The 25,109-nt window shown below is 36.0% G+C and overlaps 1 protein-coding gene and 1 long non-coding RNA gene across 12 annotated transcripts in view; one reads left to right on the top strand and one right to left on the bottom strand.

The window, feature by feature from the left end:
• The window catches only part of ephb2b (eph receptor B2b), a 258,150-nt gene that overhangs the window by 29,147 nt on the left and 203,894 nt on the right, over positions 1 to 25,109 (bottom strand). For all 11 annotated transcript variants that reach the window (XM_073915884.1, XM_073915888.1, XM_073915881.1 and 8 more), the window contains 1 exon segment: positions 1,614 to 1,738. In XM_073915884.1, the coding sequence (XP_073771985.1) occupies positions 1,614 to 1,738 (125 nt within the window).
• Positions 8,443 to 11,545, top strand: LOC141376622 (uncharacterized). Its single transcript, XR_012387199.1, has 7 exons — positions 8,443 to 8,521; positions 8,626 to 8,747; positions 9,607 to 9,690; positions 9,810 to 9,864; positions 9,969 to 10,044; positions 10,119 to 10,295; positions 10,636 to 11,545. It is a non-coding gene; the product is annotated as an uncharacterized lncRNA (long non-coding RNA).

Here is a 25,109-nt window from a genome sequence, read left to right as displayed (position 1 = left end):
TCTTTCAAACTGTGCATGTTGTGTTTAAGGGTGTGGTTGTCTTAAACTGCATGTGTGTCAACCACTGTAACAGAGCAAGTGAAACAGGAGACTGAAAGAATATGTGTGTGTTTTCTGCGGCTCGTGCTGACAGAGAGGAATCTGTTACTGAAATGTTTGTTTTACTGCAGTAAAATCGCTGTTATTTAAGGCCACTGGTATCCAGATCGAACCACAACAGTCTTTTAAAGAGTGACTGTGTTTGTAATAATGCTACAAAGAGCAGGAGCTTGATATTCATGCCCAGCAGCAGTTCAAACCTTCAAATAAACAGCAAAGGTAAATCAGAGACCACATTTTCCCAAATAACTTTTAGCATTTTTTAATATCCATCACCGGCCACTTTATTAGGTACACCTTACTAGCACCGGCTTGGACTCGATTTTGCCTTCAGAACTGCTTTAATCCTTCGTGGCATAGATTAGGTACATAGGTACTGAAAATATTCCTCAGAGATTTTGGTCCATATTGACATGATAGCATCATGCAGTTTATGCAGATTTGTCGGCTGCACATCCATGATACGAATCTCCTGTTCATACCACATACCAAAGGTGCTCTACTGGATTGAGATCTGATGACTTTGGAGGCCAGTTGAGTACAGTGAACTCATTGTCATGTTCAAAAAGCTAGTCTGAGACGATTCGTGCTTTATGACAAGGTGCAATATCCTGCTGCAAGTAGCCATCAGAAGACGGGTGAACTGTGGTCATAAAGGGATGGACTTGGTCAGCAACAATACTCAGGAAGGCTGTGGCGTTGACACGATGCTCAATTGGTTCTAATAGGCCCAGGGTGAGCCAAGAAGATATCCCCCACACATTATTACACCACCACTACCACCAGTCTGAACGTTGATACAAGTCAAGATGGATCCATGCTTTTATGTTGTTGACGCCAAATTCTGACCCTACCATCCAAGTGTTGCAGCAGAAATCGAGACTCATCACACCAGGCAATGCTTTTCCAATCTTCAATTGACCAATTATTGTGAGCCTGTGCATTTGTAGCCTCAGTTTCCTGTTCTTAGCTGACAGGAGTGACACCCTGTGTGGTATTCTGCTGCTGTAGCCCATCCGCCTCAAGGTTGGATGTGTTGTGCGTTCAGGGATGCTTATCTGCCTACCTCTGTTGTAACAAGTGGTTATTTGAGTTACTGTTGCCTTTTCATTTCAATAATTTTAATTTATATTAATAACAGGATCCAATATGATTGTTTGTTATATACAGTCAAGCCCGAAATTATTCATACCAGGCAAATTCTGACTTAAAGATTTTCTTCAAATGTAAATAAAGGCTGAGAATTTATATATAATTATATATATATATATATATATATATATATATATATATATATATATATATATATATATTTCACAATGATGTCACTTGTATATCGTCTTATTATCGCCTTTGTCATATCCGGTCAAAAAAAAAACAATCCAAACTTGTTAGTTAAAGTAAGTGAGAATTTGCCAGAGGAATGAATAATTATGAGCTCGAAAGAATATGCAAAATATGCTTAAATACACTAAATATCATTATTAAATATCACATTCATGTTCATTTGATACCTTCTCATAATACTGCAGCTCATAGTCGAGTATGACACCGTTGGGCTGGTCTGGCTGGGACCATGAGAGTGTGATGCTGTCAATGGTACGGCTGACCTGATGCATAATAGACACAGTGGAGGGAGCTGGGGAGAAACAAAACAAAACAGAACAGAGGCATATTACACACAGCATTTAATGAATAAGCCTAAACAAGCAGTGCACCAACCAAAACACACTTTATATATAGTGACAGAGGCATTAGAGCACAGATCCTGCAGTGTGATTAAACAGATGTAAATTGCATGGCGCTGAACCACATAAACAAGGTGGCGAGCGGAATTTCCAGGCCAGACTGGGTCTCTGTCTCCCTCATTGGTCATGCTTCTTCAATGTGATGTAATCTAGTCTGAAATCTCTTCTTGTGTTATGTTCTCCTCAACAAGAGGGCGGACAAATTTTGTGGTGCGCTGAAAACAAATAAATCCAGATACAGTTTATGCTCATGAAAGCCAAGTACGGTGAACGCAACTGATGTTTTGGGTCTCTGTATTTGTAAATTATGCACCTTTTTTCATGATGATTTGTGTAAACTATGATAGTAATCTTTGTTAGACTGTGAACAATTACTGAAGTGCTTTAAAATTATATGATAAGGTGTTATTATTCCTATCATAGTTCATCTATCAAATGTCAAAAGGCAACTTATCAGAACAGAAGGCAAAGAACAAGCCCTAAAACACTGTAATATTATGGAATTGTGGGAGACACGGTGGCGCAGTTGGTAGCACAATCACCTCACAGCAAGAAGGTGGCTGGTTTGCCTCGGCTAGGTCAGTTGGCATTTCTGTGTGGAGTTTGCATGTTCTTCCCGACCCGTGTTCGCGTAAGTTTCCTCTGGGTGCTCCGGTTTCCCCCACAAGTCCAAAGACATGCGGGATAGGTGAATTGGGTAAGCTAAATTGTCTGTAGTGTATAAGTGTGAATGAGTGTGTATGGATGTTTCACAGTGATAGGTTGCAGCTAGAAAGGCATCCGCTGTGGAAAACATATGCTGGATAAATTGGCGGTTAATTCTGTTGTGACAAACCCAAATTAATAAAGGGACTAAGCCGAAAAGAAAATGAATAAATAAATTATGGAATTGTCTACAATTGAAATACAGTCTTGGAACTGAAAAACAGTTTGTGCTTTTAAGCCTTTAAATGCTATCTCTGCTCTGATTGGATGTGATAAGCATGTTATTTTTTCCCGTAACCTGGTGACAACCCGTACAACAAAGTACAGAGATGGCAACATCAAATTATGAGGCTAAAAGAAAAAGTCAGTTTCTAAAATCTTGAAGCAGATGTATTTTGTGGGTTTAACGGGATTCAGATCCTGCACTTCTGAATTCTGATCCGGCACCTCTCTTTAACCGATCCTCTTCCTCAACGGCCGCTGTCACTTTCTTCTGTGACTCCACAACCCTGTTTACTCCCCCCCCCACCCCCCATACTCTATGGGTGAATTGGATGACCTTAATTGGCCGTAGTGTATGAGTGTGTGAATGTGAATGTGTGTGATTGTTTCCCAGTGCTGGGTTGTGGCTGGAAGGGCATCCTCTGCGTAAACATATGCCAGAATAGTTGGCGTTTTTTTCCGTTGTGGCGACCCCTGATAAATAAGGAACTAAGCCGAAGGTAAATGAATGTTCGTATTTGCGGTGAAAAGCGTGTCAAACCATATATTACTGGCTCTGTTGTATCGTACTTGTCCAACCTGATTTCTCTACAAAAGAAAGCTCACCCAGTTCATTACCGAAATAAAGGTCTAGGGTTTGCCTAACAGCCATTAAGCATTAGAGCGTAGCGCAGAGAGTCAGAAAAGCTCAATGGACATGCTCAGGAACGCTGCTGGAGCTGTGTGAGGTTTGGAAAGGCTGGGATTTATGGCCCTCGTCGCCTCCAAGGCTCAGGCCTGTTAAGACACGGGCCACTCCTACGACACACACATACACACACTTCTCATTGAAAAAGCCACTCAGTAGGAAAGCCCGTAGCTGCTATCAGCTTGAGCTTACGTTCTCCGGGTTAGAAGGAGAGCTTAAGTGGCTTATTCGTCTGCTTATTTCCTGCTCTTGAGAGCCCAGAATGAGCTGTAAATCGGCCTCGAATGCTCAGGTGATGGAGGAGTGTCGAGTCCAGTGCTTAGAAGAGCACTGCTCAGTTTAAATAAAGCATTTCTATCTGAGGGTTTCACAAACATGATATTTCAGCTTTCAATTAATAAAAAATTGATTATGATTAATAATCTATTTGTGTTTTCATTCATGCCACTTGCAAAATGGGCTGCATATACTGTACATACTCCTTGATTTACATTGAATTTGGAGTATTACAATGTAAGCAAATATTATAAAATGGAAAAAACTAAATACAATCTATCCAATCAAATGTTTCCATATTTATTACTAAATTAAAATAAACAATAATTAAAAATATATAACTAGTTCAACCTGACTTTTTTTTACCTAAAAGTAAATGCTTCCCCAATTATTCTGTATGTATGCATAGATACATATAAACAAAATAATCAGTTTTGAATAATATGATAAAAATATAATAAAATAAAACTTTTCCAACGTGTCTTCCCCATTTACTACTATTAAATCTATTAGTATTACTATTAAACTAATCTAAAATGCCTGTATACAATAAAAAAAATATTGCACACAATATCCTATCAGGCATTTATGTACTATTGGAAAACATGTCATACCGCTGAACAAGCTATAATCTTGTTGTCCCTGCCAGTTAATAAATATATGCCAGAGGATAATGAATGGCTTCCCTGGACTCTACAGGAGTGCATGAGAATCTTCAGCCAGTATGCATGGCCATGCTCAATCCACTCAAAAGCTATGATTTAAAAGGCAAGCTACGGGCAGCATCTTGTCAACTTTAAATTTGATATGTGGTTTTAAGACAGGACTAATACAGCAAACAGTCAGGCTTCCACAATGGAGAAGCAATCAGGCATCTTATTGTACATGAATCTATTTAAATATATATATATATATATATATATATATATATATATATATATATATATATATATATATATATATATATATATTTAAATATTTAAATATATATATATATATATATATATATATATATATATATATATATATATATATATATATATATATATATATATATATATATATATATATAAAGTGCTCATATGCCGAGTTTAGACTGCATGATTTTCAAAGTAGTCGTGTCACAGATTTTTTCACACTGCAATACTATCTGGGCTAGCATTTTGTCGCTGCTTTGTTTACACTGCAAGATGGATCGATGACAGGGGGTTTCACACTGCATGACTTTACAATAAGAATCGCTCTCTCCAAACATCTCACAACCAAAACACGAAGTATATCTTTTGTTGTTAACTACATAATGAGAAAGAGGCCTTTAATGGGGTAGAAAATTCATATTTGCTCACCTGGGTTTGATCGGAATTAGCAATTTCTCCATAACTTTTTTCTTTTTTACCTGGTTGTGATATTGCTCACATGACACGTCAAACAGACACGGCTGCTCCTGCCAAATACAGCTAGTGTTTCCTCTTTATTTCTAGCTTTCCTCTTATTTCTTGGCTACAAATAAATTGAAAATGAGCGCTTTTAACTTCTCCCCCAACCTCCCGCTGGAGGCACCTATGGTAGTGAATGCTGCTCTCTCATTGGCCGTCGACAGCTCCAGATTTTTAGCACGCCAAATATCTCATGGGGATCGGCGACTCATTGGCGATTTTCTCAGATCGCGTCTGTGATAGTTCACACTGTGTAATTGTCACTCGCGTGCATGAGCACCGATTTGCCTGCGATTTCAGGCATTTGTCAGCAATTTCTCAAAACACGGCGAGTCAAAATCGGGGTTAAAATCATGCAGTCTGAACTCGGCATTAGATACTGTTTTAGGATGCCTTTGATCTAAGAATTAAAAAAAATTTCAATTTTTTTTATGTTTTAGTAAGCTTTTAGGTAAATGTAGTGATATTGCAATGTTGGGCCTAGGGTTGGGGGATATCAACCAGTTTGGCATCATATGATGTCTAATGTGAAACATCGCGATGGACGATAACATTGTCATTGTAAGTGGTGATGAATTAATTATTTATGAATAATTATTTAATTCATAACAAATTAATTATTTGTAGCCTACCATTTCAACTACCTGACCCGCATGGTCTTTGTTTTACCTATAAGAAATCAAATTATAAATAAAGATAAGTTACACACAAATTACCACCTGTCAATCACTTTTTTCCACTTTTTCCAACAATCTGTGTTGTTATAATGTCGTCAACAAACTTGGTTGGTAAAAAAGGTGCAAAACCAACAGGAACCAACCAACAAAATTGGAGGTTTTCGTTAAAATTACTAAATACAAGGGTATAGCAAAAGATTGAAGCAGTGTACTGATGCTGTGACACGCTACCAGATAGATTCAAAAGACTGAAGAGTCGTGAGATAGAGACAAGATTAATACGCCAGTGTGGACGTGGACTGTTTTCATTCTAAAATGCCATTTTAAAACTAAGATGTATTAGTGTAAATGGGGCCTAAGTGTGTGTATTTGAATTGCTGGCATCATCATCTATAGGCCCAACCCTAATTGGGCGTAGTCATGAGCAGAATTTCTGTATTTTTACTCACTTTGTCTGAACAGGTATTAAGAGCATTAAAGCATTCGTTTGCAGGGTTATTAATTTACTTAGCCCCACAACAGGATACATCATAACATCACTCATATTTCTTTTATAATTAAGCATTTATTAACAAAAATATTTGTAAAAAATAATTGGTCACATTCAGTGTGGTTTGAATGTGTTTGATTGCAGTGATAGTCTCTAAGACTTTTCATCTGAAAAGCACAGGTGAAGTAGTTGTCTGCATAGATCTTGTAGTTTTGACCCTTTGGAAGTGTGGAGGGGAGCTTCATCACAACATCACCTGACAGCCCAGGTTCAGATTTGGCTTGTGGTATTTAAAAAAAAATCCCAAATGTTGCTTAAAAGATCTATATTTTAAATATTTTAAACACTCATTTCTTCATTTTTCTTTAGCTTAGTCTCTGATTCATCAGAGGTTGCCACAGCGGAATGAACCGTCAACTATTCCAGCATATGTTTTACATCGCCTATGCTCTTGCAGCCACAAACCAGTACTGGGACAATTTTTAAACATAAATTGTTTTAATAACTCTAATACCAAATTAGCTTTGTTTTTGCCATTGCGGCAGTGCGTGACATTGTTCTTCTTATATCCTGTTATTCAGCTTTAAATGCAATTTAAAGACTTATCTAGGTTAATTGGGTTAACTAGACAAGTAAGGATAATTAGGCAAGTAATTGGATAACAGTGTTTTGTTTTATTGACAATCGGAAAACAAATAATATTCGAGGCCTAATAATACTGACCTTAAATTGTTTACAAAAAAACACTATTTATCCCCCCCCCCCCCCCCCCCCCAAAAAATAAATAAATAAATAAAACAATTTCCCCTGTCGAAAAAAATTTTTTTTTAGGAAATTCCGTGAGAATTTTCTCTTAAAATCTGTTAAACATCACTAGAGAAATATTTGGATAAGTATACAAATTTCACAACAAATTTCATATATGTATAAAGGCTGACGTGCATTTTGTGTGCTGCATTTACATTTCGCCGAGCCTGTAGCTGGTAATCCAATCTGGGCTAATGCAAACAAAGTCAGAGCATGTACAGCAGCTCACAGGGGTGAACATATGCTGATTTGAGAGAGCTGAAAAAGCAGACTGTTGCAGATTTCCAAGATGTTTTTCCTGACAGCAGTCCATCACACAGACTTAGTATGAACGTTACAAAGAGACCCTGTTATTCTGTTATTTAAATTTTAAAGGAGATCTCCTACAATATGTTGACATGCTTCCAAGGTCAAAAAGTGACTATATTCTGCACCCTCAATCTCTCACTCATAAACAACTGATTAAGTGCAGAAACAATGTAGAAGATTTTCTTTTTAAAGGTGCTGAGGAAATACTAGAATACATGTTTTTTTTAGACGATAAAAGCTTCTCCTCAACATGACAAGAAAAAAGCAAAGTAGACATTGTGTGAAAGAAGCCAAAAAATAAAAAGGTTTCTATATTGGCTGGAGTTCCACAAACTACACTCTCAGAAAAAAAGGTACAGTGAAGGTACAATTTTGTTCCTAGAGGGAACAAAATATATAATTGTACCTTTAAAGGTCCCATATTGGTCCTAAGGGTACAATTTTGTACTCAAATGGGCTATAAAGGTACAAATGTCCAGATTTAGGTTTGAAAGGTACATTTTTGTACCTTTTATAGCACATTTGGATACAAAATTGTACCGTAAAGGACCAATTTGTAACCTTTAAAGGTACAATTATTTATTTTGTTTACCTATAGGAACAAAATTGCACCCTCAGCTCATGATAAGATCAAGACACTATATAACACTAATTTAAATGCATTAATACTAAACATTAATACTAAAATACATAATTTATAAATATAATAAATAAATAAATTGATTGAATTAAATATTTTAATAATTACAATTTGTTCATGTATTTAAATTTAAAAAATTCTCAAAATCATTAATAATTTAATTTATAATTGAATGTAATTTTAATCATTAAAAACGTAAATACTGGTCTTTGCTTACTGTTTAAGACCCTCTATAGTATATGGGATGTAGAATAGCATCTTCATACAGGTGGTGATGTTGCTGTCTCTTTAAGAATTTGGCTTGTTGAGACGTTATAGTAGTGTTTGTTACTGAGGCGGGCGGTCGGTCGAGTATGCTGGCTGTTTACACAGAACTTCGCACGCTTTTCAAAGAAAAGTCTATTTTGGAGTCCACACTTTTCAGGTAAGAATGTATTAAAGATATATTTTCAGTCTCATTTTTACATGTGAAGCCGTGTTCTGTTGATTTTGTCTGACTCTCGGGTCTCGGCTTTCCCCCGCTTTAAGTGCTCCGGGCTGGCTGGTGTACGTTGGCCTGCAGGATGGAGTTTGCTAAGATGTCTGCAGCTTATTAAAGAAGTTAATACAATATGATATCGAAGTCACCGAGGGACATAACGTTATAGAAGGTGAGTATTATATGCTGTTAGTTTTCTCGGTGTAAAAGCTCCCTTTATCGCCTACGTTACGTATTCGCGCCTAATATCTTACGTAACTGCTTTATTAATAAGTGTTGCCACGGCGGAATATAATCGCAACCCAGATAGCAAAATACACTCGGTCCAGTTGCGGCTAACGTTAGATTCTCGCCTGCCCGAGTCCGTCTGCTGTATCGTTAACGTTATTCGGGCCAGATGCGGCGGCAGAAGCGAGCCGACGCTGCCGTAACCGTGCACCGGAATCGGGCCGTGAGTAATGTGCGGTGTGGCCCGGAGCTGGCGCGACTAAAGTCTTCATATACCTTTGTTATTAATACTGGAATTTGTAATTATCGATAATGTTTTATATTTTGAGGCCATTTTCTAGCCACGGTTGACCGAGGAAATGTAATTTTAGACGGTTATATACACCGCCATTTTGTGAAGAAAAATCACAATTTTGTCACCGGCAAAGCGACTGATTATGTAAACGTGGCTAGTTACAAACGTGGCGTGTGTATGCTTGTACATATCTTCGTTTCAGTGTCTAAGTTACATTAATGTTGAGGAGTGTCCACAAACTCTCATGTCCAGAATTGTTGGTGCTTTACTATCGTTTAACGTTATACTTATGTTAATGTAGAATAATTATTAACATACCACGTTGTATAAATCGACGTTTTAAGTTATACTTTGTTCTTTAATGTAATAATTTGTCTTATTTGTTCTGAAACTGGTAACTTACCTTGAGCTATTTTTCCTATTTTATTAATATCTCAAAATAAATAAATAGTTATTGCTTTATCTTATTGCTTTCCAGAAGTTTATGAAGTTTCCAATTGTCTTTCAGGACAAGATTGAACAACAGAATGCAGCCTAACAGCATCAAACCAATGAAGGCATGTCATATGAAAGCATGGCTCAGTTACAAGATGTAAGTATGTCTCATTATCTATACCATGGTTTAATGGCTTGCATACTATTTTAAATTTGTAGGTTTTTAGTTACAAACAACAATAAATGTACACCCACGTGTTTAAAATTATTTTCTAGGTATTCATCGAAAGATGAGAGATCAACTGAAGAATTCTAAGGACCTGACTCTAAGGTACTCTTTCTAAACTTTCTCCACTTGATTAATATTATTAAATTCTAGCTTTGGATGGATTCCTTCATATTTGTTTGTATGCCACATCTTACTGTATGTTCCAGGAATTGATTTTACAGCAGCACTTCTCATGTTGCCAGCCTTGTTAAGCGAGACACTTCAACATTTCGTTGTGCTTGGGTGCGTATGTTGTTTTCTGTTTAGTATATGCTGTGATAAATGCATTTTATAATGCTTGATATTCTTTATATTAGGATGACGCAGTGGGTAGTCCTGTCACCTTACAGCAAGAAGGTCGCTGGTTCGAGCCTCGGCTGGGTCAGTTGGCATTTGTGTGAGGAGTTTGCATATTCTTCCAGTGTTCGTGAGGGTTTCCTCCAAGTGCTCCGGTTTCCCCACAAGTCCAAAGACATGCGCTATAGCTGAATTTGGTAAGCTTATTTGTCTGTAGTGTATAAATGTGTGTGTGAATGAGTGTGTCTGGATGTTTCATAATACTGGGTTGCAGCTAGAAGGGCATCTGCTGCATAAAACATATGCTGGATAAGTTGGTGGTTCATTCCACTGTGGCGACCCCAGATTAATAAAGGGACTAAGCCAAAAAGAAATTGAATGAATGAATGAAATTTATATTAGTCTTTTAATCTGTGATACTTTTTTTTTTTTTTAATCAGTGAATATTAATTATTTTACTTTCTATGCATGTTGATTTTCTCTTCATCAGTGATAGAGTGACTGATATTAAAGTAATTATTGCTTTGTCATTTACAGTGAATCATCTTCACCACATCCAACAGTTCAAGTACAGGAGGAGGCCACCGACTGGACAACTGTGTTAACAAGACGAGTCACGGCAGTCTTCAGAGTTGATGGGATTGCGATTGGCCGGGCTGATGATGTGGACGAATATACATTTTTGACATATCCATCTTATTAGAAGAACACCTTGATGTTTCTGCAGTGGAATGTTTTGAATGAACGGTGGACGGTGACAAGCCTCGATCTACTCCAGTTACCAAAGTGATCAACCTTGTTTTTTGTTTCTCTACATGCTCTTGGGATAATCGCAATCATCAAGTTACTCCAGCACACTGCTGTCATTCATGCATGAAGCTAATTTTTAAATAACTTGTGGTCCTAATGACTATCAAAGAACATTTTCCAGTTATAAGTGCCTTACATGTCATGTTTATCAAAAGCATAAACACATATTGTGTTACAACAACTTACAACTCCACTTGAGGATGATGAGGAGTAATCTACTGATGTTGAGAAAAAGGCTACTGATGTTTTTGGTTTTCTGCACTGTTGAAGCAATTTATAGAGAAACATTGCCTTCATTCTGAAATACAGAGAAAATTTTGATGACAAATTATTTATTATGACCGAGTATTCTGACTCAAGACAAATACTTTGGACTTTATAAAGTGAAGTACTTGATGTAGCCTGTGTAATGTGTTTATAAATCTTAAACAGTATTCTTGTGGTCTTTGTATTAAGGGTAGATTATATACTGTACAGTGAGTGAACAATTTTTATTTGTTTTCTAAATTGTTCTTTTTACTGTTTTACATGTCTGCTCTATACTTACTGTGTAATTTTATTTCTTGACACATTCAGTTGTGAGTTGTAATGAAATATTTCTACATTAATAAATAAAAATGGACATCTGCGAACCGAAATGTTTTATTTATTTATTTGTGCATGCAGTCACCAATGGATCAAAATGCCTGGGTCAGTACCCTGAAAATACTATATAATATAAAAAGGTACATTTTTGTACCTTCGGTGGGGGTACAAAATTGTCCCTTAAAGGGTACAAATGTAGAAGGTACAATTTTGTACCTTTAAATAGAGGTACAAATTTGTACCCTTAAGGGTACCACCCCAGTGACGGGCCATTTGTACCCTAAAAGGTACAATTTTGTACCTTTTTTTCTGAGAGTGTAGTTGATCTAAAAAATTAGCAGACCTTTCAGATTCACAAATTTTATTACTACACTTCAAAAAAGCAGAACGGATGCATTTTAAAAGCCCTCTAGGCAAACAAGGTGTACTCAGAGTCATGGTCATCAAGTGTTTGTTCTACTTGTTCGGAACTTTAATGTCTCCACACAATTGCTCTCAATGGTGCAACTAATGAAAACTATTTATCTGCAAGGCGAGGTGCTTTTTCTTTTACATTTTCCTGGCAGACGGGCTGTTCGGAAACACATTGGAATGATCACACTGTGCGTCGCACGTGGTCTCTACAGTATGTGTGAGGGGCAGAAAACATAGGCATGAGGAATAGATAACATTTGCATATGTGTGCTATGGAAAACAACCAGATGGGAAGGAACGGTCATGTTTAAAAGTCGAATTGAATAATGACGAGCTTATAGATGTTTGCATCTCCAAACAGTTCATCAGTTGTTTATTCACCACAGTGCTGGCAACAAAATTAATATAGTCTGTTCTTCTGGATCTAATATGACAGACATAAGGGTTTCTGCACCCTTTATGACAATTTTTCAATAATTTCTGAAACCCAATTCTGTTTTATGTGCCAGAATCTCTTTACATCAATGTGCAGCTGTTTCATAAGGAATAATACACAGGGTTAATTCCACTCATATAAGTTTATTAGTCTTTAATGAGGCATAGTCATTGCTGAGCTCTGATCCAGTCCAAGCTGGTAAATAAATGCCTTGAAGCCGTTATAACTCCAAACAGCCACATACTCTTGGATTCTTTCTTGAAAACAAAACAAATCCATCCAAATAAAACTTAAAGATTTTGAAACTTACTTACATTAAAAAAATTTATCTAAATAGAGACAACCTGCAGATTTTTAAAATAGTGTCAGTTTACATTAAACTAAATTCTATTTTGAAATAAATTATCCATGTCTTAATATTTCTATTCCATAACTAATCATTTAAGAAGCATTCAGCTTTGCCATTAATCCAATAAATCACATTATATCTATTTATAATTATAATATAAAGTTTAAATCAGAATTATTAAACCCCCTTTTAATTTTTTTTCCTTGTTTTAAATATTTCCCAATTGATGTTTAACAGGGCAAGGACATTTTCACAGTATGTCCGATAATATTTTTTCTTCTGGAGAAAGTCTTATTTGTTTTATTTCGGCTAGAATAAAAGCAGTTTTCATTTTTTTAAAAACCATTTTAAGGTCAAAATTATTAGCCCCTTTAAGCTATATATATTTTTTGATAGTCTACAGAACAAACCATCGTTATACAATAACTTGCCGAATTACCCTAAACTGCCTTTTTAACCTAATTAACCTAGTTAAGCCTTTAAATGTCACTTTAAGTTGTATAGTAGTATCTTGAAGAATATCTAGTAAAATATTTTTTTACTGTCATCATAGCAAAGATCAAATAAATCAGTTATTAGAAATAAGTTATTAAAACTATTACAAACAAAAATGTGGTGAAAAAAATCTTCTCTCTATTAAACAGAGATTGGGGAAAAAACAAACAGAGAGGCTAATAATTCAGGGAGTTTAATAATTCTGACTTCAACTGTATATTCCATAATCAGAGCAAGATTACTAGAATTACCACAAAATTCTCTGTAAATGAAAAATGACTAAAATTCAAAACCATATTTAAAATGTATGGACCATTTGGAAAATAGGTTTGAATTGTAGTTAATTTTATTTATTTATTGAGAATTCTGTTGTAATTCTGATAATGGTAAATTTTTACACTTTGTCAGTTTATAATTCTTTGAAAAATATTAACAATATTAGGATTATTCTTTAAAATATTTTATCAAGTGCAGGTCAGAACATAACATCACATATATAAAAATATATGGTCACATCTTACAATAAGATTTCATTAGTTAACGCATTTACTAACATGAACTAACTATGAACGATACTTATATAGCATTTATTAATCATAAAGTTCAACATTTGCTAATGCATAGGCCTGTCACGATATCTATTTTTTCTGGTACGATATATAGCAACAATATTTATTGCTATAAACAATATTACTGTGATTTTAAGACCATTTTGACACTATAAAAGCATCATAATGCAAGCACAGTCTCCCAAAGAAGACATAATATTTTATTCTTAAGAATATTTCAATTATAGTAACAATTGGCAACTGGAATCAGAAAATGAAAATGTATATATCATAAACAAACAAATAATATTAATCATGAATGTTAACAAAAAATGTCCAAGGTAAAAAGAACTAGAAAAAGTAACAGATCAATTTTCAGTCGTCAGGCACCCACATGAAAATGTACAGTATTAAAGTATAAAATATAGTTTTTTTTTTTTTTTTTTTTAACCATACTGACATAGACACCTCTAATAGAGATAGAGAGGTTGTGCAATCTGCTAAAATGTTGCAAGAATTGTTTTTTATGTATGGGTGATATTTTATAGCATCACCAACAATTATTGAGGTCATGTCCACATGTTGTTCGATAAGTCGATATATTGATTATTGTGACAGGTCTACTAATGCATTACTAAAATCCTAATTCCTACTTGCTAAAATTAGTTCATCCACTGTAAAATTAAATGAACTAAAAATGAACAACTTTATTTTCATCAACTAAGGTTAACTAGCAAGAACAAATACTGTAATATATGTATTGTTCATTATTTTTTTCATGTTAGTAAATGCATTAAGTAATTTAATACAATAATAATTTCTTATATAAAATTATACAATTTACTATTTTACCTTAAAAAAATGTATGCGTAATTGTCTTCAAACACAAAAACAATTGTAAGTGTAATCCGAGTTCTTATACTGTAGGTGCGTAATGAGTAATAATTAGGGCCAGGGTGAACAGTGAGCAAGCAAAGAATGTGTTACAAAAGCTCTGCCTAATTATCATATAAAAGCCTCTGACTGATGTGGAATGTTCTCTCACTCCCATTGGCTCTCCACTTCGGCTCTTTATAATAGGTCTGGAAGGCATGTGGATCTCATTTGGAGGCGAGCTGTGGTGTAGAAGAGTGCCGTCGTGATTTGGTAAGGTTGGTAGAAGTAGCCCTTGCAGGTCAGTGCTTATAAATTTCGTCCACCCCCGTCGACTCCCTAAGCCCCTTTTACGGTAAAACTTTCCTGCGGCAAAACTTTTCCCAGCCCAGTCCGACAGCAGCTGCTGCTCTTCTATGGTGCGCAAACGAATACTGGCTATTTCCTATTTATGAGACTCAGAGAGAGCCAGACCCGCTGCATTTGCATGTAACTTTTAACATGGTGTACGACCTAAAAAAAAAAAAAGGAAAGAAAAGCAGAGAGAAACAGTGCGTCTGGCAGGCGTCCCTATTTCCCATCTGCATTGGATTGAGAGTTTTATGTCTCCGCAGAGTTTCCAGTGCCGTAAAGCAGTGCAGCCCCCTTTTCAGTTCATCAAGCTTTAAACCATCTGCACTGGAAAAGATTGAAGCATTAATATACTCGTATACACACCATAAGCTAATTCAAAAATAGGCACTTCAGCGTCTTAAGAAGATTGCAGACACTTACAGAGAGTTTGAGTCTAATCTGAAACCCTCTGCATGGTTTCGCTGCTTCAGGAACTCTGCTGTTTAGAGAAAAAGTCAGCGAGTGGCAGCTGTCCAATGATGTGCATTAGCATTCTTTCTTTTTATGCATAGATGCATAGTTAATGGATACGATGTACTGTATGCCGACTGCCATCTGACAGATTTCATGAATTTCACAGACAAGCAGAGGTCTATTGGCACGTCACATCTAAACAAGGCAACCTGTTTAAGTCTTGTTCTGACTGTTAGCAGAGAGGAGGACAAATTATATTAGCTCTCGCGATTTTGTTATCCTGCCCTGACTTATTTGGGTCAAGACGTAGCACAGGGGTAGAGAGCTAATCGCACGGGTCCAAGCTTATGTGTGATTTTAGCATGAGGAATAAGCAATATAAAACAACTGCCTTCCAAAACTAATCTCTTATCTGCCAAGTAACAAATTCACATGACACAAAAAAAAAAACCAACGTATGTGATATATTTCCATATTATCTGCATGACAAATTAATATGGAATTTTGACAAGTATTTTAAAGGTAAATTTGAGTTTACGAACGGCACCGATAAAAGTCAATTAAAGCTAAGAAAAATGCTGAATAGAAGCGTTAGCTGCAGTCAGACCTTTTATGGTTTATTTTCGGCACACATTCAAGGCTGCAGAACTAACCTTATCTGCTGTCCTTGCTGTAACTTTACTATCATTTAAAATGTGCTTTCCTTTATAATTGGTAGCACTTAGTGAAGTAAATCAGTTAACATTGTAAACTAACATTAATCACCTGTTTCCACTGACTGGTACAGTACAGTACGGGCCACCTTTATCAGGCTAGCATTTCCACTGCCAAAAGGGTACCAATGGTAGGACAGAGGGTCGTTCACATATCATATGAGAAGCACTTCTCACAAAACAGATGCTTTATACACATAAATACTTGTGTATAAATGTTCATTACTAACCTTTCTCTTCTAAGATTTGATTATATCTGCAGATAAATGATGTAACGTCTGAAATTACATAAAATAAATAAACACATATGTATGATCCACATATATGAACACATACAGACCCTTACAGTCTTTAATTGTTACCAATTACAGAACAACTACACACAGCAAACATTTAGTCCTTATTTGGGTTCAAAAACAACCACAACATATAACCCACAGTCAGTGCAAACCTCTCGTCTGTATCTTTAATCTTCACCAGCACATGTAACCTGTGTTAGAAAGTAATTCCGTCATTCCAAGTTCCTAATAGTCCAAAAGGTGATGATCATAGTTAAACATGGCAGTTTGTTCATGTTTTAGGTTGCTGAAAGAATCATTTGCTCCTTTGTTTTTTCCGGCTTCTCCTTTGTTTTTTCGTGCTTCATGCTCACGTTTGTACATTTCTGAAACAATCAGGTATGAGAAGCACTTCAATAATCATGTGCACGTTTTATCAGCTTAAAAGTTTATTATTTCTAATATAGATACGCACACAAGCTCTGTGGAGAAAGTGAAACCGCTCGCACTTTTAGACAACCTGGTAAAAAAACAACAGGACACTGCAGATTTTGTTCTTCTTGGCGTTGTGGCTATTCATCAAGACAATGACAAGGTTTGTTTGAGCTCGGGTTGACTATAGCTTGTTATTATATGTATATATTATTACGATGTAATGACTCGGCTGTTTATTTAAAAATGGCGGTTTCTTTGTTTTCATTCTTCTGTTTGTCACGCATTAGTAATGCATTTCTGTAAACCAATAGTGTTCAGTTTCGCATCTTGATCCCCTTTGCAAAGTGTACCCAAAACGTGGTATGGTACGGTTCTCTTTTTGGTACCTTTTAGACTCTGGAAACGGCCAAAACAGCGTACCGTACCATACTGTACCACTCAGTGGAAACGGTCCATAACTATTAATGCAACAAAAACATTTGTTGCAGTATTGATTAATGTGTGTAAACATACAGCTGTTCATTGTTAGCTCAGCTCATGTTATCTCAGTTGCAATATATATATATATAATTTTTATTATTATAGATATAGTGATCCTTAAGAAAAATTTTCTATCCATTTCCATGGTTAAAATGGTTGTAAAAGTATGTAAAAGTTCAAAAAGGTGTATTAATTTAGAATATTTCTTTTTTTTTTTTTTTTTTTTTTTTGACTTGATGAATGCATCCCTGCTGAAGTTTTTTATACCACAGCTTGCATTGTAATGTTCTGACCTTGAAATCTTTTGTAAAAATTAATGGAATAGCACAAATACCTTTGTTCTATATTTTAAAGCCTCAGTGAATTTCAGGGTCATATCAAGCTGCATCTTTTCATACAAATTGCATTAGACAGTTGTTTACGATTCACAGCCTTTTTAAACATTTCAGAACAACACAATTAACTTCTTTAACTCGGGCAATAAATCAACATGTCTAACTGAGCCTTTGCACCTGTCACTGCGTTCCTGTGTTAATCAAAGATGATTACAGCAAAAGTCTTTGTGAATATTACCGGCCTTGATTAAACGACAGTGATTTAAACACTAGCCCTTGTATTGCATTCACCGCCATTAGAACGAGGCATCAAAGCGTTAAGTAATTGTAATTGGCCAGATTCCAAACTTATGGCAAATAATGCACTTATATTGTAGTTTTTCTGTACACAAGCATAATGAAATGGATATTTTATGCACTGGTCACTGCATGGTCAACCGCTCCTGCAGCCTGCCCTGCATACTTATGAAGGCTTTTTCCCTGGCTAATGCAAATGAAGCAGCCCCTACTTTCCTACAATGACACCTGATGTGATTAGTATGCAGCAGCATGTGATGGGACGGGAGCTGTGATTTTTGGACTTCAGCAGTGCTCCAGGTGTCCGGTGCAGACTCCAGCTCGGCTGCCCCCTGACCCCACCTGGCACCTTCCATATGTGCCCTCTCTGCCACCTTCTGTCACAGTGCTCCCACATCGGCAACCCTCCTTTATATTTGTGATGCATGGCGTAAAAAGGGCAGCCTTCTTGGGGAAAGATCCATGTCCGAGGTGAAAAAAAAAACACAGACTCTTTGGCATTACAGGTGGCAATCAACATCCATCTGAAAGCCTCACCGAGTCCATATTGAATTCTGAAGTGTCTCAATTAAACAGTGTTGCATTTCAGCAATATGGGTTTGTTAAGCTTTCTAGTGTGCTGTAGTTTTGACTAATAACTAAAGTAAAAAATCCAAAACATACCATTTTGACCTCTATAGGAAATTCAAACAGATTTTGCTCATGCTGCTGATGTTCGTCATCATTACACGATTACTGTATGTATATTAATACACTTTGAGGCTCAAATTACCCCAAAATGATACTCAAAACTTTAAGCATTAATACTTTAATATAGGGATGTGCGATTTGGGGAAATTATTTAATTGTGATTTTTATTTTATTATTTCAGATATTGCGAATTTGATTTGATTTGCAACTTAATTTTGTAGTCAAGCAAATTTATTTAAATTTGTTTAGAAATATCCAGAAATTAAACACAATTTTTTTTTCATTAGTTATATCCTGGTACCTTCATGATGTTTTTCATATGATATAGCAGCTGCAAACAACTCTGAAATTGTACTTTGCTGTTGTGAGCTACTATATTGAGTGTCAATGGCAATACTATAAGTTGACTTTTTAGCAAGACACTCATAAAGCTACCTGTGATGCTTTTTTTAGGTGCTGATTGTTGAATGTTCTTGTGAGGTGACAACAATTCTGCAACAGCTCTTACAAATGACCTGGCTTTGTTCAGTGTCTATGACTTTGAAACCAAAATATTCCCATATTACCGACATGCTGTTTTTTTTTTATATATATATTAATTCATTGCTTCTGAAGTGGCAGACGCCATCATCCCACTTGACCGTGCTTTCCTGTTTGTTTGTTTATTTTATTTTTGGTTATTTTATGCTTTTTGCATAGTTTGATTGCACAATTCTGATTGGAAAGAACAAAAGTTTTCTCACTTAATTGGCTAGTAACAAACAAACAGACGGCACACACAGCACAACGGCAGTCATGCATTTGGAGGGGAAAATTATATAATACATTATTATATAATTTAAATTATTATATAATATACAAAATTATATAATAATATTTCATATCGCAGCCTCTTGCGATCAGCTAATCGCAAAGTTTCAAATTGCGATTGCAATTCAATTTCGATTGATCACACAGCCTTACTTTAATACTTTACCAAAACCCTAAAAGTTTTTTTTGTTTTTTTGTTCTGTTGATCACAAAAGAAGATAATTTTAAGAATGTAACTGTAAATAACAAATACTACGGATGTCAGAGGTTATCAGCTTGCAAACGTTTTTTCAAAAAAACCTCTTTTGTGTTCAACAGAAACAAGTCAAACTGGTTTGTGACAAAAAAGACCCTCAATAAATAAATGAAAATCCAAATGAAGAAAAAAGGGTGTGCAGTATAAAAATAAAGTGATTGAAAAATAATACATAAAAACTAATAATAAAATAGCAATGGGTTTGACAAGGAAGGGAAAAAAACACACACAGAACAGCTCTTCTGCATAATAGGTTGCATATTAAAATCCATATTGAAAACTGAAATGCTTCAATTAAACATTGTGCCTTTCTTCAACCCACCTTTGTTAAGCATTCTGGTGTGCTGTAATTAAGGCAAACATTAATGCAGTTACTGTAATGCTGCTGTTGTTGATGATGATTTAAACACTATTACTTTTCATATCAAGCCACTTAATGTATCGAAATGAAATAAAATAGTCACACTTTATTTTAAGGTACAATTCTAACTAACCATTAATTATGACTTTAACCTTAATAAACTCATAATTTGATGCCTATTATTAGTTACTAATGTACTGGGCAGGATTAGAGATGTTGAGTGAGATCATGCAGAATATGTACTTTGTAAATACAAATTAAAAGCCAATATCTTAAAAATAGGGGGTAAATATGCTACAGTTATAAGAGACTAATTGGTACTTTAACTGTTACCTTTTAAATTAATACAAAATGTATGCACAATTAAATCACTGGCCGTTGTGTATGTACTCAATTCACTATGAAAACAAAACAAACTGCAAGCTATTTGGCATTACAGGTGACCATTACCATTCATCTGAAGCCTCACTGAGGAAAGTCCATACTGAATACTGAAATGGAAGCAATAAGGTCAAGACATTAAAATACGAGTGTGCACTTCTCAATTACACGGCAATAGAATCATCCAGCTCTGTCGCCGCTTTCTCCGGAGGCTGCCGGTGGCATCACTGTCTCTGGTGGCCCGACATGAGTTCGCCAAAGCAATTCGAAAGATAATTAAGTCATAAATCTTCCACCAGCGCCCGAGCCAGATTACCAGAACCAACTCTGCATAATGTAATTCAGCTATACAATGATTCCCTTCCCCATCTGATAAGGAACCAATTCATTTCCTCAGGTATTAAGCAAAGCCTGACACATGTGGTCTGCTCACCTTGGGCTAATGAAATGGGTAAACAAACAGTATAGCTGAAGTGTATAATGCTGAATGACGCAATAGAGTTCCGAGTGAGCTGGCAGACGGAAACGGCATATGGGCCGGCCGTTTATCTTGGTGCGCCAGACTCTCACGCAGAAAGCTAATGGCCGAGAGCGAATGTTGCCAGGAGTTTGTGGTGATGGACAACAACTGTTATGCTCAAATGGTGCGTTAGACTGGAAACATGCTAAACAAAAAGGGGGAAAAAAAAAGAAAAAAAATCTGACCATCTGCACTAATATAAATGTATAACATAAAAAGTGTTATTTTAATATCACTATTATATATATATATATATATATATATATATATATATATATATATATATATATATATATATATATATATATATATATATATATATATAAATATGTAATATATAGTCTAAAAGTTAGTTTATTTTTCTATTTTCACTTTATTAGTAGTTATTAAGTTAATTATAGTAGTAATTATTTTACTTTTAATACTGCTGGTATTTTATTTTCATTCATTTATTAATTAGTTTTCCTTCGGCTTAGTCTCTATTTCAGAGGTCGCCACAGCGGAATGAACTAACTATTCTCTACCCAGCAACCTTCTTGCTGTGAAGTGATCGTGCTAACCATCATTATGCCAAAAAAAAAAAAAAGACATCATTATGCCAAAAGCAAAATTGTGCCATGCCAAAACTGATCCTGTCACGGCTACATTACAACTTCTCATTCAAATCATTCAGTCCTGTTTTATTTTTTTAACAGGGGGTGATAATCGGACCAAAACATATTAAAAGGTAAGTGAATTATCGCAAACTTTTCTGTAACTATAGTAGTGCTGTGCGTCATTTGTTTAACTCTTTAAGGTTACGTGCTGACTGACCTGACTGACTGACTGACAGGTGCGTGATGCGTAGGGCCAGCAAACACGACGTATAGCAGTTTCACTCTACTTCAGGACACATTAATGTCTATTAGAGACATTCATAAATATTCCTAGCAAATCTAATAAATGTTGGAGACATACTTGTTACATAAACCCACTAAATCACACTTTAGCAGCGTTCATTTGAAAGCACACAAGAAGATCTGCGCTCGAGCAGCGTATATTTGAGGGGGCGTGCAATAAGTTTTGTGCACGAGCAGAGGAAATCGGCGCACAAGCAAAAAGATTTGCATACTCGTATGCTATTACATAAATGTGATCACTTGTAATACTGCGCTCACAACATTTGTCATTGAAATAACGCCACAGGTACTTGGTAGATCTGTGTTAAAAAAAAAAAAAAACTGCCACCACAGCTGGAAAAAAAACCCTAGAGGAAACACTGCACTTAGCCACCATGCTGCCCCTCAGAATAAAGCTGTTGTTAGAAAACAATAATGAATGCAAATAATAAGGGCTGAAAATGTTAACTGTTAACTATTACATCATAATATTTATATATAAACTCCTTCTTAACATTAATTTGTGGTTATTCATGTTAAATGCCTTTGGTTTTATAAAATGCATTCAAAACACACTTGCTAAACGTCCCTAATTTGTTTCATAACTATTCCACCATATTTGGTCTTAAGCAGCCCCAACCATCTTTAAACAATTTTACAAATATCTCTGTTGCAAAATAGCGAGCTGCAATGAATTGAGGACATGGCAAAAGATGTAAAGCGCAACCACATGGGTCTTATTGAATATTGTTGACAGAATTGTTGATTTTTGAGTTTCCGTTCATCCATCTCTGCGCGGCCAAGAACTCGACTGTATAAAGCGAGGCTGACTGAGCCATGTGGCAGTATTTCTCTCTCTATTCATGGGCAGAGCGAAGTTAAACGACCTCTTGAGTGGCACTTCCCAAGTGCTTCCCGACTGTAGGCAAATCACAAATTGCAGGCGATCTGTCACACACTGCTCTAATAAAACATCCAGAGAGAAAGAGAGAGAGAGAGAGAGAGAGAGAGAGAGAGAGAGAGAGAGAGAGGGGGACAACAGGCTGGACTTTTTTCTAGCCTTGCCCGAATAAATGCCGGTCTCAGATGTGTGTGTTCGAGTAAAGTGAAGGGCCTGGAGTCAGTTTGGGTTTGCTTGATGACTGATTAACCTTGCTTGCCCTGTTGATGCAGAGCTGCAGGGGACAAGCCAGGAAAAGCAAGCAGAAGGGAAAGGTAAAAGCTGTCTTTGTGTCTCCAGCTGCCTGACACAGACGTCTGCTATTACTGTAGCCGTCCACAGCTCAAAGACTTCATTCCAGGTTGACTCCATGAAATTGCCTCAATAAAGTATTGTGCCTTTCTTCAATATGGCTTTGTTAGGCTTTTTGGTGTGGTGTAATTAAGACAAAGCACTAAACTAATAAGGAAAAACCTGCCATTGTTAGTTAAAGCTAAAATGGAAAAGACACTGTGGATCAGTGGGTAGCACTGTCGCCTCACAGCAAGAAGGTCCATGTGTGTGAGTCCTGGCTGGGAAAGTAGGCCTTTCTGTTTGGAGTTTACATGTTCTCCCTGTGACTTTTTCTAAAATGACCCCAACATTTAAAAAATTAACCCATTTCTGTTTTATATTTTCATGAAGGCTGTACAAATTTAAGGGTGCAATGATTGTCTTGGGGGTTAATGATAAGCCGCAGACTAAACTGTGAAGGCAGAGTTGGTTTATCTCTGTTTGCAGAGTTATTTCATTTTACTTCGTTATAAACAACAGACATGTGCAGAAGCGGTGTTTGGGTGCTTGAGCACCTGCCCTTTTTTCTCTCGGAGAGAAAGTTCCCCCCTAAAATGAAAGTGCACCCTACATTGCGCACAGATCGGGCCACATTTGCCAGCAGTGTGAATGTAGCCTTATTAAAATGAGTTAAACTAACATAAAAATATTTGTTGTCTTGACTTTTTGTCATTGAATTTTTTACATTGTATAAAATTTGCACAATCTACTGGCACACACAATAAGAATCTGCTGCTTTAACATTCATGAATGTCCTAAAAAACGTTTTAAACCTATGCAGATTCCTTTAGCATTAGAAAATATAAACCTTTACTTTAATCAAAACGAGTAGTGCCAACTGATTAAATACTGATGAAAAACTGCACACTGATGAGAGAAAACCCAGACATTGACAGGGTTTGTGATGAATGATAAGGTTGTTTCTTCATACAAAATAAATTTGCGAATGGAAATTAAATTTAGATGCTTTATGTTAGAGGGTTGGTGAAGGCGGATCGTTTTTAACCCAGAAGTGCAAGACCACACAAAGGTTAATGCAAACATAATTTATTTTGATTAATTAAATTAAAAAAAGCTTTGGAATAAAAACTTTATTTCAAAGCTTGACTATTTTTTCTGTCATTTAATTCTCTACTGAAAAAAGTGTAAGGATGTGTGTTTGTTTGTACTGGTTTTGGTGGTTTATTAGGACACATTTATATAATGGTATGGGTATGACCTACAGTTTGTATTACAATGTTGAAGGGACATACCTTCATTAATTTTCTTGTCAGCTTAGTTCTTTTATTAATTCAGGTTCGCCACAGCGGAATGAACCGCCAACTTATCCACAACTTATTTACGCAGCGGATGCCCTACCAGACGCAACCAATCTCTGGGAAACATCCACACACTCATTCATACACTACAGACAATTTAGCCAACTCAATTCACCTGTACCGCATGCCTTTGGACTGTGGGGGAAACTGGAGCACCCGGAGGAAACCCACGCAAACGCAGGGAGAACATGCAAACCCCACACAGAAACGCCAACTGAGCCGAGCCGAGGTTCGAACCAGCGACCTTTTTGCTGTAAGGCGACAGCACTACCTACTGCGCCACTGCGTCACCAGGACATATCTTGTGTCCTCATTTTTGAAAACTTAAAATCATTCTTAAAGGGGTCTTTCACCTTCAAAATGGCCACGGATTTCCTTCCTCAGATGTTACATTTAATTTTATTATTTTTAGTGTAAGAAAAATGTATTTGCAAAATTATGCAGGAGATGTTTTCTCCTTTAAAAGGTAATACATATTATTTTATAACCAGCCTAAACACAATCAAATTGTTTGCTATATTTTATTATTATTACTATTATTATTATTATTACTTACACAAGTCTATATTTCCTCTTTTTGGTTTGTTGTGACCCACCAGCTGAGAACCACTGGCCTACAAAATAAAATCAGCGTAGAAAATAAAACAAATTCCTCCCCAATGAAAAAT

Source organism: Danio rerio, chromosome 11 (genome assembly GCF_049306965.1).
Source record: "Danio rerio strain Tuebingen ecotype United States chromosome 11, GRCz12tu, whole genome shotgun sequence".
Taxonomy (NCBI): Eukaryota; Metazoa; Chordata; class Actinopteri; order Cypriniformes; family Danionidae; genus Danio; species Danio rerio.
The sequence above is the reverse complement of the archived record's forward strand: the minus strand, read 5'-3'. Positions and strand labels throughout refer to the sequence as shown.